We start from the raw sequence: 17,246 nt of genomic DNA on the forward strand, positions 1-17,246 counted from the left end.
TAAAAAAATATTTTATTGATTATGCTAATAGTTGTCCCAATTTTTCCCCCTTTGCCCATCTCTACCCAGTACCTCACATTTCCTCTGGAAATCCTCACACTTAATTCATGTCCATGGGTCATGCATTAAGTTCTTTGGTTAGTCCATTTCTTATACTGTTCTTAATACTCCCCTGTTTATTCTGTATATACCAATTTGTACTTCTTAATCCCTGCACCATTTTCCCCATCTCCCTCCCTGTTGATAACCCTCCAAATGATCTCAATATCTATGATTCTATTTCTGTTCTGCTTGTTTGCTTAGGTTTTTTTTTTAGATTCAAGTGTTGATCGCTGTGAATTTAGGGCCATTTTAGTGTTCATAGTTTTGATCTTTTTTTCTTAAGTCACTTTAACGTTTCATATAATGGCTTGGTGATGATGAACTTTTCTAGCTTTACCTTGTCTGGGAAGCACTTTATCTGCTCTTCCATTCTAAATAATAGCATTGCTGAGTAGAATAATCTAGGTTGTAGATCCTTGCTTTTCATCACTTTGAATACTTCTTGCCAGTCCCTTCTAGCCTGAAAAGTTTCTTTTGAGAAATCAGATGGCAGTCTTATGGGAATTCCTTTGTAGGCAACGCTCTTCTTTTCTCTTGCTGCTTTTAAGATTCTCTCTTTATCTTTACCCTTTAGCATGTTAATTATGATGTGTCTTGGTGTGGTCCTCTTTGTGTCTGTCTTGTTTGAGACTCTCTGTGCTTTCTGGACTTGTATGTCCATTTCCTTCACCAAATTAGGGAAGTTTCTTTCATTATTTTTCAAATAAGTTTTCAATCTCTTGCTCTTCCTCTCTCTTTCCAGCCCACCTATCATTTGAATGTTGGTATGTTTGAAGTTTTCCCAGAGGCTCCTTACCCTATCCTCTGTTTTTTGGATTCTTTTTTCTCCTTGCTGTTCTGATTAAATTTTTTTTCTTCCTTATGTTCCAAATCACTGATTTGGTTCTCGGCTTCATCCACTCCACTGTTGATTCCCTGTAAATTTTTCTTTATTTCACCTCCTTTCTGCCTTGGTGTTTTTTATGCTGTTAAAGTACCCAATGAGTTCCTCGAGCATCCTAATAACCAGTGTTTTGAATTGTGCTTATCTCCATTTCGTTTAGTTCTTCTTCTTGAATTTTGTTTATTTTGTTCTGTTCTTTCGTTTGGGTCATATTTCTTTGTCTCCTCATTTTAGCAGCCTCCCTGTGTTTGCTTCTATTATTAGGTAGAGCTGCTCTGACTCCATGTCTTAGTAATGTGGCCTACTGTAGAAAAGCGCATCCATAAATTGGATGGGGTGGAGCCTTAGATAACCAATTGCCTGTGTAGGGAAACCCATGTGAACCAGGCCAATGGGCTCAGAAAAGGGACAATGGCCACTGCCTGGCCTCTACAGTTTTTTCTGGGAAGAAGCTGTACTCTGGCACTCACCCTGATGCCAGACACCTCAGTTTTCCCTCTATGCCACTGGTGCTCTCCCAGCTGCTGCCCTGGGGCAGGACCCCTGAGAGAGTGAGTCTGTGTAAGTCCAAGTCTGTTGTGTGCCCTTTAAGAGGAGATTCCTGAGAATCCCATAGTTACTTCCACCACCCCAACCCCCATTGGTTTTTACAGCTAGGAGTTATGGAGATTAATCTTCCTTGCAACCCTGGGCTGGGCAGTCATGTGGGTGTGGGATCCCCTGTTCCACATCTCCCATCTCCCCATCTCTGCCTCTCCTACCCATCTGGATGAATGTGACTTCTTTAATTTCTTGGTCGTCTGACTTCCAAACAGATTGATTTTCTGATGATTCTGGGTAATAGTTGTTTTGTAACTTAGTTGTAATTTTTGCTGTGGTTGTGCAAGGAGGTGAGCCATGTGTGCATATGCCTTCATTTTGACTGGAAGTCCTACTCAGATAAACTTTTACCAGATACACCAAACGCCTATCCCTCATTCACCTGGCTAGCTCCCACCTGTTTGAAGTGGCACTCTTTACCACATTAGTTCTCATTTTGTTTCCTTCAGAAAATGTATTATAAATTTTAATTATTTTAATATTTTTGTGTGTACTTAATTTTTTGCCTAACGCCTCTGAACTGTAAGCTTAGTGAGAACAGTTACTAACTCTGTCTTATTCACAATATTCTCAAGCCCAGGATTGAAGGACTCAGTATTTGTTGTTTCTCAACTAGGAGTGGTAATATTTGTCCTATAGTAGATATTTGCCAATATCAATGAGGAGGACTAAAGGAAGAAAGATTTAGTCACATTTCATTGCATTAACATGACAGAACACTCCAAAATGTCTTTACTACCTCTGTTGAGAAACTCTCCCGTAAACTGAGGCTTTATAATATATTTTTTAGTTATAAGTGATGAAAACTCAATTAAACTGTTTTTCCTAATTTGATGAACATAAATTTTGTAGGGGGCAAGCAGAAAACAGTTTTATTCTTTCTCTCATATTTTCTCTAAAAATCTCTGAGGATCTCTCTGTCTTTCTAAAACAAACTCTTACACAAAGCCTTTAGCTTTACCCATCATTCTCCAGTCCTCCGGTCATTTTCTAGTAATAAACAAATGACCTTTTTCCTGGTATTAAGAAATCCTGTCTAGTACAATGTCAAAAATCCCAGACTCATATAGTTCAAAAATTATCCGCCATTCTCTCCCTACTATCCCCACCCTCCACCTTGCATCTTGTTCTACCTTTTTCCTGGCTAGTTGTACATTTTGGGTCCATTCAGGATTAGTGAAGACAGGGACAGAAAGAATCTTTCTTGATTGGAACAGTTTTAGCCTGATGCCAGCGCCTCTGGGTGTAGCTGAGATCTGAACTAATCCTTTATCTTATGGAGTGTCTTTGTTGATGTATCACTGGGGAAACTCTCACCTGCAGCCTCTAGGCTCAGCAATTTATCTCCTGGTGTATATTATCACATACACCTCAGTGGTATGGTTTCCAGAATCATCCCTAGATTGGAATCATCTCACCCACGTAAGCAGTCCTGATGGACAGTCTCTCTCAGTATGACCCAGTTCAGTTCTCTCTAATGGTGTCCTCACTTGGTCCACAAAAATCACATGTATCTTGCACAGAAGTATAGGCTGTTCCCAATCAGCCCTGGTGCACCTTCTGCTTGTAGGCAGCCTAGTCTCTTGACTTAGGACTTTTCAAATGTGTATCAGTTTAAGTCTTTTCTCTCTAAGATGCCGGGGACACATGTCATCTTTTCAAAACGGCCCTCTTAAAGCCCCTTAGGCTTGGTTTGAGATGAAGGGGAAGCTTCTACCTTCCCCATAGAGGTAAGTTAATTTGGATGTGGAGGTATTCAGCACTGAATTTTGGAACCTCTGCCAAAAATCTCAGTTATCATCTGTTCACTTTTAGGTTAGGGGTAAGTGTTTGGGTTATTCTAACTCAGGGTTTCTCAGATATGACACTAATGACACTTTGGATCAAATAATTCTTTGTTGTGGAGTATGGTTCCCGTGCATTGTAAGATGTTTAAAGCATCCATAGCTTTTATCCACCAGGTTCCAGTAGCACCTCCTCTTAGTGAAGACAAACACAAATGTCTTCATACATCAGCAAGTGTCCTCCTGGGGGCAAAATCATGACCTGTTGAGAATCACTGCTCTACCTTAGCCTGGTGCTTCTCAAACTTTTTTCAGATTATTAGATCAGATCATTCAAAAATGATAATACACTGAGTTTAACAGACAAGAATGCTTGTAATTGGAAGTTTCCAGCAGGGATAACTATCTAGGCATGCCGGTCTCCCCATCACTGAAATGCACCAGAGAGCTGAGACATACCAGTTAAAAGACACTTAGGCAAAAAGGGATTTATTGGCTCATGCACGCCAAGAAAGGATAGCTAGTACCAGGGATTCAAACATTACTAGGACTCTTTCATGATCTCTTCATTGTTCATTTCTTGAAATTGCCATCCTACAGTTTTCTCCAAAAACAGAATTCCTAGTTTAAAAAAATTCCAAATAATGCCTGTGTTGTCTTCACTAGGAGCATTCAGTCGGAGGATCAAAGTCAGGGAAGAACAGAAAAGCTCCAATCACAATTATGTGGATGCATAAAATAAAAGTTTCCATGAGAGAAAATAGACAGTCAGGTCAACCCAACATCATAAAAAATTGATACTTGGCTTAAAGGCTGAGTAAAAACAATTTCTGATACACTAGAGAAAGAAAAATTTTTAGACAGATGAAATAACATAGGCAAAGGCACATCCACAGGAGACAATATGGCAAATTTGGGAACCTATAGGCATTCAGTGTTACAGTAGCAGAGACTGAGGGTAGCAGACTAGACACAGAAGGCAGACCAGAGCAATCTTGTCTACTAAGTAAACTTCTTCCTCTAGAGACCCAGGAAGAACTTTGAGAAAGGAAGCAACATGATAAGATTGATATATTACATGGAGAGCAAAGACTAGCATAGGTTACAGACAGACTCTAGACAAGGGAAGGGAAGGGTCTAGCAGTGGAGATGGCTATGAGAGCTATTAGGAGATAAAATCAGTAGACTTTCTTATTTTATTTTATGTTTTTCATCACTTTTTATATAATCAATAGACTTTCAAATGACTACATGGTGGATGGAAACTAGGCAGTTTCCTCTGTACAGATCCTGTTTATTCTTACCTAGATTTGTGTGTGTGGTTCCCTAGCATGTCTTTCTGGCACGAGTCTCAGTTTATTCTAGTCCAATCCCATAGTTCTGAACACCACTCTTTCTAAAGCACAAATCCAATCTTATAACTCTCAATGACTCCTTGTTGCCACAGAGTTGGTTTTTTTTTTTCCTCACCATGGGACTACAATAAGACAAGCATGTTGCATAATGTGCAATATCGAAGAATCTTGCACTTGCCTGAACCAGAGAGTACCTCTTCAAACTCTGTGCTCTAGGCAACCTGCTTGCTTCATCCTAGCTTCTCATAGCCTTAGCTTGACCCAATTTACTCCTCCCACCTCATCTTTTGTTACACCCAATCAAACATCCTGTCCTTCAGCTATTCTAATCTATAGCCCATTTTCCTGAAAGAAAAAAACATTTGCTTGACCTCTCTTATTTAGTGCTGCTTTCCCTAACCCTAACCCTAACTCTAACCTTAACGCTAATCCTAAATTGAAAACACCCTTTTGCTCTTTGCACTTTCTCTTGAAGGTGAACTCCACCCATCTCCCAAGAGTAACCACTTTGGAGAAGCCTTCTTCAACTCTTACAGGTCATGAGGGCCATTCCTTGCATTCTATGGCATATTTTCTAGTGATATTATACTGCTAATTATAAATGATGCATTGTACCTTCTACACTGGGTGTAGGGTAGGCTTTTGCTCTCTTTCTTGGGTCCATGTTCCCCTCACTCTACTCCACAAAGTGCCCCATGAAGCCACAGAAACCGGCCCTGCTTCAGAGGGGGAGTTGCCACAGCCCTAGGCTGCGACAGAGCCTGGAACAGAATCTGACAGTAATGGATCAGTACCAGAGCTGGAGGAACAAGATTCCACACAGGCAATCACACAACAAACCCAGATGGCAGCAGCAGCTGAAATCAATGAAGAACCATTCAGTCAAGCAAAGCATAGCTGGAGTGAAAAGAAGGCACGGAAGACTATGTCAAACTGGGTCTTTGACAGGTTACAGGGATTAGTTACTAGGCTCACTATCCAGAAATCTGAGAATATACTCTTTGTCATCACAAAACCAGATGTCTACAAGAGCCCAGCTTCAGACACCTACATAGTTTGAGGGGAAGTCAAGATCAAAAATTTATCCCAGCAAGTACAGCTAGCAGCTGCTGAGAAATTCAAAGCTCAAGGTGAAGCCGTCTCAAACTTTCAAGAAAACACACAGTTTCCAACTGTACAAGAGGAGAGTGAAAGAGAAAGAGGTTGAAGAGACAGGTGTGGAAGTTAAGAATATAGAATTGGTCATGTCACAAGCAAATGTGTCCAGAACAAAGATAGTCCAAGTCCTGAAGAATACCAGTAATAATATTGTAAATGCTATTTTGGAATTAACAAGTAACCATATAAAAATGAGGAACTCTTTTAGGTATTTCAAAAGAGTAATTTCAGCTTGGTTCAAAATTTGTAATGTTTCTATCATTAATAAAGTTATGATTTCTTGTGGGGTAAAAATTAATAAATTATACATTGTAATGTCATTACAGTTGACCTTTGAAAATGTAGGGATTAGGGTTTCCCACCGCTATGCAGTTGGAAATCTGTGTATAACTCTTGATTCCCCTCAGAACTTAACTATAGTCATTCCTTAATATCTGAGAGGAATTGATTCCAGAACCTCGCCCACCCTAAACATCTGTGGTAATAGGGAATCTGCAGGGACAGGGAATCCGCAGATACTCAAGTCTCTGACATAAAATAGCATAAAACAATGCATACAGGTATCTCTCCACATACATGGATTCCCACTTGTGGATTGAAAATACCGTTGGTTAAATATAGGGGTGCAAAACCTGAGGATGAGGAGGGCCAACTGCATTGAAAAAACTTCACATTTAAGTGAAACTTGCAGTTCAAACCCCTGTTGTTCAAGAGTCAGTTGCATTATACACTGCAATGATTTATTCACTTTTCCAGCTGCTGAACCAAACTATAGGCAGGGATTTTTCTTACTCCTAGTATTTCCAGTATTTAGCACATGGCACAATGTAGGAAATGGACAAGTCAGTAAGCTCGCTATTGAAAAAGATGAATGAATGTGAAAATATTAAAAAGAATATAAAATATATTTTCTAACTTGGGGAGAAGGTAATTTTCTTATACTTTTCAAAATGTCCATTATTTAAATATATAGATGGCAAATGCAGGCAGCTCTTTTCATTTTATTAAGTTTAGAAATAGCACATTTTTCTACAGTTTTGAAATGTTATTTCTAAATGTACACAATAGGAAATCTTGTCCATGTGGTTTAACTTTAATTTTATTTTTCTTTATGTTAAAGTAACTTCAGAACAAACTTATTTATCTAAGCTCTTGATAGAAAAACATTTGCATTGTTTACTATTTATTTTATATTTTGATATAAATGCCTCCCAGTAGAATGCATGCCTGTTATTGGAGTAGCACAGCATTGTGACAAGTACTGATGCAGTGTAGGGAGGGCATGCTCTAGGCCATTCTCAGGCCTCAGATCTCTTCCTTTTTCCATTTTCATAATCTCTTTAAGCCTTGACTTTTTTATCTAAGAAATGGCAATAATAATTTGAGGGTAACAGCTTCATTGAGATTTAATTGGCGTACTTTACAATTCACACACTTAAAGTATATAATTCAATATTTTAATATATTCACATATTTGCACAACCAGCACCACAATCTAAGTTTGGGACATTTCACCACCCCAAAAAGTAGTCTATCTGTAGCAGTCACCTCCATTTCCTCCCAACCTTTTCAGCCTGAGGCACCCAACTACTAACTTACTTTCTATCTCTGTAGATTTACCTATTCTGGACATTTTGTATCAATACAACCATACAATAAGTAATCTTTTATGACTGGCTCTTTTAAGTAACATGTTTCCAAGATTCACCATTGTTGCAGCATGTATCAATACTTCCTTCTCTTTTATGGCCAAATAATTTTCCATAATGCATATACACATTTTATTCATCTATTCATCAGCTAACAAATATTTGAGTTGTTCTCACTTTTTAGCTATTATGAATAATGCTGCTAGGCACGTTTGTGTTCAAGTTTTTATGTAGCTCTATGTTCTCATTTCTCTAGGGTGCTACCTAGGAGTAGAATTGGGTCATATGTTTAACATTTTGAGTGACTGAATCTGCAATATTTGGATGTGTTTAGACTAGATGTTTTAAATTAGCATCTAGAACCATACTCTGAGTTCCAGATGCCTTGGTTGGCTTAGTTCTGACTTGTAGAAGAGTCCTATCAAACACTTTTGTCTGGTGATGAGAACAGATACAATAGTCAGGATAAGCCCTATGGCATTGTGTGGGTTTGAAAGGAGGCTCTGGGTTATTTCTGGGGACTGTGCCAGGTTTTAGTAGTTAATGGAAAATGTAATTGGATATATGAATTACCTAAAAGAATTCACCTACTTAGATGATGCAATTGTTTTTAACTCCTAAAAGTGCTACAGTTTGGTCAGGTTTAATGTTGTTACTTGATAAGTGCTGTTTCCACCAATAATTCATGAAGTACATTGACCATATATTGTCTCAGCTGGAGTGAGCACTGATTCTAAATATCCCAAATAAAATATTAAATACACCCAATCAGCGTAGTTAAATCTGACTTTGGTGTCTTCTTCTTGTGGCCCACTCCTGCATGCTGGCTCTTTCCTTACAGGGACCCTTTTGTGGGCTCCTCAATGACTGCCACCATGTTGAGGTTTCAGTTCCTAGCAGTGGGGAAAAAATCTGTGGCTAACCACTTAGGTGGTCCACTTAGCTTCAGGTTTGAAAACACAATCTTTTAAGATAGTTAAAGTTTGGCTACCTTCTGTGGCCCAGGGGAAAACTTACAAGTACAGGTCACTTCTGCTGCAACCCTCTCTCTCTACTTTGCCATCAAGGGCCTTTTTGGATAGTCCATTGACTTTAGACTTTTCCAGGTGACATAAACTAATGTGCACAGAAGTCAAGTTGCCTGAGTTTCTTAAGGCTCCTTCACTTGACTTGAGGTTGAGATAGGATGGGATAAGAACTCTTTTCTCCTCACTCTTGGTTAAAGAGAAGGAAAATATTCAGAACTCCAGGAAATTACCTACTAGGCACTTTCATTCTCCAGTCTTTTTTTTTTTTTAATCATTTTTGCCATTTCATTCCCTGGAAGTCATGAGGACCAAGGATTGCTAAATGGGCTTCACATTCTCCTAGCATATCCTGTGTGGAAGGTCTAGCATCACTTTTTAGAATGTTTAGGGCACTTGACATCTATTTTTGTCAACTGTGGAGCTTCTGCCAAAAGACATTAAAAAGTCCCACTTAAAATGCCACATATTTTAAATGCATTTTCCAGGATTGTTCGAAGTTCTTAACCATTTTTTGTTATCAAGGGACCCTTTGACATTCTGGTGAAGCCTATGGACTCCCTTCTCAAAGTAATGTTTCTATGTGCATAAAACAAAATATATAGGATTGCAAAGGAAAAAGGAGTATACAGAGATACAAATAATTAAAGTTAAAAACTTACATAAGAATCTTAGCGATTTACAGTTATTACATTTATCTTCCCAACACCCCAATGAGGAAACTGAGGCATAATGGGGTTAAGTGCCTTGCCTAAGACCGCATACTTAGTTAAGGACAGAGAAAGGATTCAAGCTTTGGCAGTCTGACCTTACAGCATTGTTTTGACAGTATGCATATAGGGTCCTCCAAATTCATTAATGGCTGATGTAGCAAGCACCTCAGTATCAGAACTGTAGAAACAACTAATATTACTCCATAAACTCCATTTCCTGGTTTGGTGAGCATTACATAATGACTTTGGTTATCTGGGGGAGGGACAAAGCTTTATAATTAATCCAAGCCCCAATTTTTCCCCTGGGCTGGGATGCCAGAAGACATTAAGTCCAAATATAAGTCTGTGTCCAGCTGCTGCCTATCTTATGATTTAAGCCACCATTTTTTTCCTTGTAGCTAACAGCATTCTGATATACCCAATAATGATTAAAATTGAATATCCTGGCAACCCAGAAGAAGGGAGACTGGGAGCAAATTACATTGATTTAAAAAAAAATAGGATATGGCATTTCTTATTCCGTTAAAGAGTAAAACTCATACTTAAAATGTGTAATATCTATCTCATGGTTATTGTGGAATTAAACAGGATAACATTCTTAGAGGAGCTGCTTTAAGTGGTAGTCATCATTAGTACTGCTCTTCCCATTAGACAGAATGTTTGGTATTTGTGGGAAACAGGCAGAAGAGAGGGGATGGAGGAATAAACAAATATAGCCTTACAAATTCCAAGTTCTTCAACTGTCAAGAGAACTATTTACTTTACAAATGTAAAATATTTCCACATAGAACTTAATCTGTGCATTTTTACTTATTATTCATCTAGTAACATTACACATTGGTATAGTCATTCTCCTTATTTTCCGTTTTTACTAAATAAGAATTTTGAAAACTAACAAAGAATTCTAGTTCCTTAGATCGGAATAGTAACATTTGATCTAACATTTTAACTATCTTTACAAAGTTATTTTGGCTTTTCACCACAATAATTTTTAAATCTGCAAGTTCTGATGGAATGCTTTGGCTTAGGACTGAACATAGAAACGGCATCTTGTTTTGTTGTCCTCCCCTCTAATAGTTTACTGTGTATTAAAGTGAACCTCAGAGCAGTGAATGCCTTGCCTAACCCCTCACAGTTGGCCACATTCACATATTACCGGTATTTGGTAGCTTAATTCAGCAGGAAATGTGGAGGAAAACTAATGAGGAAGTTAAGTCAATAACTTCATCATTGATACAGGGTTGGAATGTCTCTTAATATTCATCTGTTTAGGGGCCGAGGATCTATAGTGGTAGAAATTCTTTATTTTGGCTTTATGGATTGGTTTTGGATATGTGAATGTATATGAGATTGGAACCCCCCCACCCAAAACCGGCTTGTTGTGAGAGGCTGCCTTGGGTTTCCGTGAATATTTTTTGAAGACTCTTTCATCACTTTTGCCTGTTTCATCATGGGTGACTTACAAGCTTACCTGCCCACACTAAGGATTGTTCAACTGACTGGGCGCGCGCGCGCATGCACACATTTTAATCATGTATAAGCCTGTGCCTATGTGCATTTTTCTGAGCGAAAGGCCCCATAGTTTTCACCAGATTGGCAGAATGGTGCTAGATCCCACAAAAGGTTACGAACTACGATACTAGCATTTGACAGCCTTGTAAAACGATGCACTTCTAATCTATTTTCTACATTCATCTGGCAGGGGTCGGGTGTGGGGGTTCTACCCTAAGCAAAAATGGCGGAAGCTACTTCACACGTAGCCCCTCACGCAGAAAGGCTAGACAGCCCCCGCCACTTTCTCTCCACCTTCCCACTCCTGACCCCGGAAGGACTCCGCCCTCGCGGCCAGGCTGCCGCTGCTCAGCTGCTGGCTGCGGCGGGGAAGCAGGCGTGGGCCGGCTGCACCTGGCCTGCAGCGCCAGGTACGCGGTACTGAGGCTGCGGGCGGGGCGGGGCGGGGGTCCCGGGGGTCCCAACGCCGCCCTTTGCCCTGACTCCGAGCGCGCGGTGGAGGAGCGGAAAGGCTGGGGAATCCCCACGCCGGGGAGAGGCCCGCCAGGGAAACGCTGAATCAGGGTCGACCCCCGACCCCTCCGACCCCGAGTGAGGGTCTGAGGTCAATAAAGCCGAGAGGGAGCTCCTTTTTTGGTCTTCTTGGTGAAGGAAAAGGACGACTGCGAAAGAGAGTGCGGTGGGAGGTGGGAGTCCCGCTGGAGGCGGGGCGGCTGGTGTGGTCCAAGTTTCTGCTTAAAAGCCCGTTTTTGGAGCAGGGAGGGGATTTTGAATGCGGAAGACTACGTTTTCTTTGAAGATGCTTAAGCATCGGGAGGATTGTCGAGTCGGAGCCCTTCTGTGAATAAAGTCGTTTAACATCTGTTTCACCGAGGGGTGACTCTTTATTATTATTTTTATTTTATCATTATTGCAACTAAGGATTTTTGTTGTCCTCTCAGACTTAGGTTGTACAGATTTATCCTTCACGTCAAATTTTTGGGGGTTATTTCAGACTGTCATTCTTGCTTGAATTATAAATCCAGGTTGTAGCATATAATTTAAAGGTGTTTAAGACGCAAACTGTTTATGACACTTAACTTTTAACTCGCCAGTGGTTAAAATGGAGAGAAGCGAGTAATATTACATAGTACAATATTTTTGGTGACGTTTTAGACCTCCCACCACAAATGTGAATAATCATGAAACTACCTTCATGTTTGTTCTAATTAATACTTATGAAAGCACCTGAAATGACTGGTTTTTAAAAGTTATTCAGTTACTAATGATTAAATTTGGAATCACTTACTCAGTGAGTTTAAATGAAAGGTAATGAGGTACTTAGAATGCAAAACTACAGATCTGTCAGAATTCATTTAAGAAAAACCCTGTAGGAAATTGAAATGTTCATTTTTTCCATCCTCTGCTTAAAAATTTGGAACCCCCTATTAAGAAAAAAAATCAGTTGAGGTGAATTACTCTCAGTAGTTTTTCTTTTTAATTAAGTAGCATAGATGGCTTAATGATCCAGCATCTAATCACTAAATTCGTTTCCCCAAAAGTCAGTTGTGGGGGTGGAGGTGAATAAATGTGCTTTTTTCCCTTTCTTTTTAGTGTAACTTTTTTTTAAAGTAATAATGTAGGGGCTTAAAAAAAAAATAGTGAAGGAGCTACAGTGAGAAGCAGTGATTCCCTGCCCACCCTCCCAACACCCTTGGTCTCATTACCCAGAGGACCACTTTCCACTTGTTTAACTGTCTCTTCATGGTTTCCTTTGTATTTCTTTATAATGTCTATATCACAGTGTTTCTGGTTAGGGCAAATGTACTGAACTTCAGTTAGAACTAGTTATACTGAGCCGAAACATTGTAATTCGAATACGGGTGATGGGGAATTAAGTTTACATTGTGTCACTAATAGGGAATAGGGTAAATATTAGTAGTAGCAGTAACCTGCCCTAAAAGTACCACTGTGTTTGATATGAAAGGAAGCTACTTAATCAGTGGTTTTGATACTTGTCTGAAAAGGAGAGTTATTAACACAAGGGAGTAGTCTGCTGGAGTCTAGAAAAAGAGAGCAGAAAAATACGTATATGTAGAAATATAAAGCACTTAAAGTATAGCAAATAAGCTTTTATAGAGGGATTGTTAGTAATTTGTATTTTTCTCTTTGGTAATGTTTATATAGCACTATCCAAGGAAAAGAAATATTAAATTTGGTAGGCATAAACATACTGGAGAAACCTAGTTTTTGGTGCTCCAGGGACAGTTGTCAGACTTTTTCTTGGCCTGAATGAAATATTCCTCAGGACCCATTAAATTTGTGCTCACCAAGCAGCCTTTTTGATTTATAAATTCAGCTCCCTGCAGTCTTTTATTTCAGGTAGGGTATATTTTGATAATGTAAGTATTCTTTCCCTAGATATTATATTTCCTAATTGTAAATGAAAAAAAATTGTAAACTAATTTACACACTAATACTATGTGAATCATTATGTTTCAAGCAAGATTCTGCCACCTTTAATGGTCTCGCTGAGGGACAGCTGCCTCATTAATAGACATCTGACTTCCTTCTTTGATTTCAACAGAAATAGGTATTAAAACAATATCTAAATTTCATAGCATGTATATTGCATTTCCTGGAAAATCTTTAAAATTAAACAGTAGGTAGGACAATAAATGCATGAATTTTGTAGTTTGGTGAACTCGGAGGTTGTTTTCTAGCTCTAGAAATCATGAGTCCAATCAGATTCCTTTCAGTAACCCTCCTTATCCAACTGCACTGTTATTTGAAGGAAGTAAATAGGAAGAAATAGTTTTTTAAAGTTTACTTATTGATTTGAGAAAGAGGGAGGAATGGGGAAAGAAACAAGAGAGAGAGACTGATTTGCTGTTCCATTTATTTATGCATTCATTGGTTGATTCCAGTATGTGCCCTGACTGAGGATCGAACCCGCAACCATGGCATATGGGGATGACCCTCCAATCAACTTAGCTTCCTGGCCTGGACCAGGAAGAATTATATTCTAAAGTACTATGTAAAAGCTGAAATATTTGTTTACTGGAAAAGGGAAAATCTATTAGAATCTGCAGTTTTCTTTTTTAGATCTTTTTAAAATATTTTATTTTTTAAATTTATTTTATTGATTATACTATTATAGTTGTCCCAATTTTTCCCCCCTTGCCCCCTACACCCAGAACTCCCCACTCCCTCGGGTAATCCGCACACTGTTGTTCATGTCCATAGGTCATGCATAAAAGTTCTTTAACTACTTAATTTCCTAGACTGTACTTTACATCCCCATGTCTATTCTGTAACTACCTATTTGTACTTCTTATTCCCTCACCTCTTCACCCGTTCCCCTAAGCCCCTCTTCTATCTGGCAACCACCAAAACACTCTTTGTATCCATGATTCTGTTTCTGTTCTCCTTGTTTGCTTAGTTTGTTTTTTATATTCAATTGTTGATATGTATTTTTTACCATTTTATTGTTCATAGTTTTGATCTTCTTTTTCTTAAATAAACCTCTTTAATATTTCATATGATAATGGTTTGGTGATGATGAACTCCTTTAGTTTTTTCTTGTCTGGGAAGCTCTCTATCTGCCCTTTGATTCAAAATGACAGCTTTGCTGGATAGAACAATTTTGGCTGTAGGTCATCACTTTTCATGACTGAATATTTCTTTCCAATCCTTTCTAGCCTGCAAAGTTTCTTTGAGAAATAAGCTCCCCTGTAGGTAATTAACTGCTTTTCCATTGCTGCCTTTAAGAGTCTCTCTTTATCTTTAACCTTTGGCATTTTAATTATGATGTGTCTTGGAGTGGGCCTGTTTATATCCATCTTGTTTGGGACAGTCTCTGTTTCCTGGACTTGAATGACTATTTCCTTCACCAAATCAAGGAAGTTTTCTTTCATTATTTTTTCAAATAGATTTCCAATTTCTTGCTCTTTCTCTTTTCCTTCTGGCACACCTGTGATGCAAATGTTGGACCTCTTAAAGTTTTCCCAGAGGCTGCTTATACTATCTTTTTTTTTTTTAATTCTTTTTTCTCCTTGTTCTGATGGGTTGTTTTTTGCTTCTATATGTTCCAAAGCATTGATTTGATTCTTGGTTTTATCCACTCTACTGTTGTTCCCCTGTAGATTGTTCTTTATTTCACATAATGAATTCTACGTTTCTGACTGGATCTTTTTTAGGTTGTTGAGGTACTCATTGAGTTCCTTGAGCATCCTTATAACCATTGTTTTGAACTCTGCCTCTGATAGATTGCTTATCTCCCTTTTGTTTAGTTCTTTTTCTGGAGTTTTGATCTGTCCTTTCATTTGGGCCATGTTTCCTTGTCTTCTCATTTTGGCAGCCTCCCTATATATGTTTCTGTTTATTAGGTAGAGCTGCTATGACTCCCTGTCTCAGTAGAATTGTCTAATGTTGTAGGTGTTCTGTAAGGTCCGGTAGCACAGCCTCCCCTATTACCCAAGCTGGGTATTTAAGGTGGGCTCTCCATTCGAGCTGAGTACACCCTCCTCTTGAAGTTGAGCCTTGATTGCTGTTGGCAGGTCAATGGGAGGGATTTACCCAAGCTGGTCAGCAGCAGGTATTGGCTGTGACCACTGACCATCAATCTCTACCCTTTGTGGAGGATCAGCTCTGCGGGGGCAGGGTGGTGGTGCTCTGATGTGGTCTGTGGCTGTCCACTGGGTACACAGGCTCTGGGGTATCCCAGATGGTGGAAGCCCAGGTTAGCCCTCACCTTTTTTCTGCCTGGGTTCACCCTGCCTGAGATATAAAGCAGCTGAGATGGCTGCTACTTGTGCTGGATTTGCAGTTTCCCAGGCAAAGTCAAGCTGTGAATCTAGGCTGGCTGTGTCTAGTACCAGGCCCAGGGCCACTTAGCAAGAGGTATGAGGTCTAGGGGGTTACTGAGGCTGACTGTTGCTTGTTTGATAGTATTTAGAAGTTGTGAAGCATGAGCCAAGACCAGCCATTCATTTGGAAAAGTCACGCTTAACAGTTTGGGTGGGCTAATAAGTTGAGTGGAACGGAGTCTCAGGAGATCTCCAGGGCACAGCAAACAGTGTTAGGCAAGTTGATGGCATCTCAGATATGGCACCTGCCTGCAGGTTCTGTGGCTTTGTGGGGGGAGGACTCAGAAAAGGGGCAATGGCCTCTCCCCACCTTTCTATCTAAGCGAAAGCTGTTCCTCAGCTCTCACCTTGATGCCAGACACTGCAGTCCCTCCCCGTATGCCACTGGTGCCTTTCAAGGTGCTACCTCAGTGCTGGAGCTCAGAGGGAATGAGTCTGAGTAAGTTCATGTGTGGGTTCTTTTAAGGGGAACTGTTTGGGGCTCCAGTAATTTCTTCCGCTGACTCAATCACTGCTGATTTTTGCAGCCAGAAGTTATGGGGAGTTATCTTCCTGGCACTGGAACTATGGACTGGGGGCCGGTGTGGGGCTGGGTCTCCTTGCTCCCAAGATATCCCTCCTGAATATTTATCCACCACGTGTGGATGGATGTGGGACCAGCTTGTTTTGCGTTTCTGCCCCTCCTACAAGTCTGGATACATGCAGTTTCTTTAATTTTGTAGTTTTCAAACTTCCATCCAACTTGATTTCTGACAGTTCTGAGTGATAGTTGTTCTATATTTTAGTTGTAATTTTGATGTGGTTGTGTGAGGAGGTGAGCCCTGTTTACCTGTGCTGCCGTCTTGATTGGAACTCCTATTTATTTTTAGAGAGAGTGGTAGAGAGGGAGAGAAACATTGCTGTGATATAGAAACATCAGTGAGTTGTTTCTTGTATGTGCCCTGATGTGCCCCAGCTGGTGATCAAACCTGCAGTCAAGGCATATGCCCTGACGGGGATTGCACCAGTGACTTTAGCTTTGTGGGATGAGGCCCAATCAACTCGGCCACACTGGTCAGGGCGAGAACCTGTGGTTTTCTAAGGAAAATTACTACTTGAACTCAAAGTTCAAATCTTAACTCATTTTCTTTTTGACTGCTTTGATGATTAACAAGTAAATATTTAGCTCAAGTAAATTTGTCTCAATGCTATTTTTTCAGGGAGTGTAATATCATGAATAATTTACTGCAAAATAAAAACTGATAGAGTTAAAATTTTAATTTGGAAGAGTAACCAGAAATCTTTGTGGTTAATGTATTTTTATGTTTCATTTAATGAAGATAAGAAGAGGAGTCATGTCAGAAGAAACAGTAAGCGAATCACAGTTTTCCTTGAAGACAGCAGCACTAAGAGTGTTTGATCGTCCTCTGTCTTGGTACTATTCTCTCTGCCAGGTAAAAAATAATGAAACTAACACAAAGTTAAATAATAAGTTTATTGCTCAGAGCATATTTTGTTTACAGTGTTTAAAATTTAATTGAAGTTTTAAATGGTTTAGTCAAAATGTTTATTAATGTAGATAAAAAGTTACTTGCTTTTATTTGGTTTTTGATTATTGTATTCATGACTCTTAAAAAGG

At 39.5% G+C, this 17,246-nt stretch overlaps 1 protein-coding gene and 1 pseudogene across 1 annotated transcript in view; both read left to right on the forward strand.

Annotated features, from left to right (window-relative positions):
• The first annotated feature begins 5,328 nt into the window (after positions 1 to 5,328).
• LOC150015134 (nascent polypeptide-associated complex subunit alpha pseudogene) lies at positions 5,329 to 11,339 on the forward strand (annotated as a pseudogene).
• Positions 11,340 to 16,947: 5,608 nt separating this feature from the next.
• Positions 16,948 to 17,246, forward strand: part of MIGA1 (mitoguardin 1) — a 72,370-nt gene continuing 72,071 nt past the window's right edge. The window contains exon 1 of the mRNA XM_090269641.1: positions 16,948 to 17,061. Within this exon, the coding sequence (XP_090125767.1) occupies positions 16,963 to 17,061 (99 nt within the window). The 5' untranslated portion in view covers positions 16,948 to 16,962. The remainder of the gene's footprint in view (positions 17,062 to 17,246) is intronic.

This window comes from Furipterus horrens, unplaced genomic scaffold, assembly GCF_987537825.1.
Source record: "Furipterus horrens unplaced genomic scaffold, mFurHor1.1.pri manual_scaffold_3, whole genome shotgun sequence".
Taxonomy (NCBI): Eukaryota; Metazoa; Chordata; class Mammalia; order Chiroptera; family Furipteridae; genus Furipterus; species Furipterus horrens.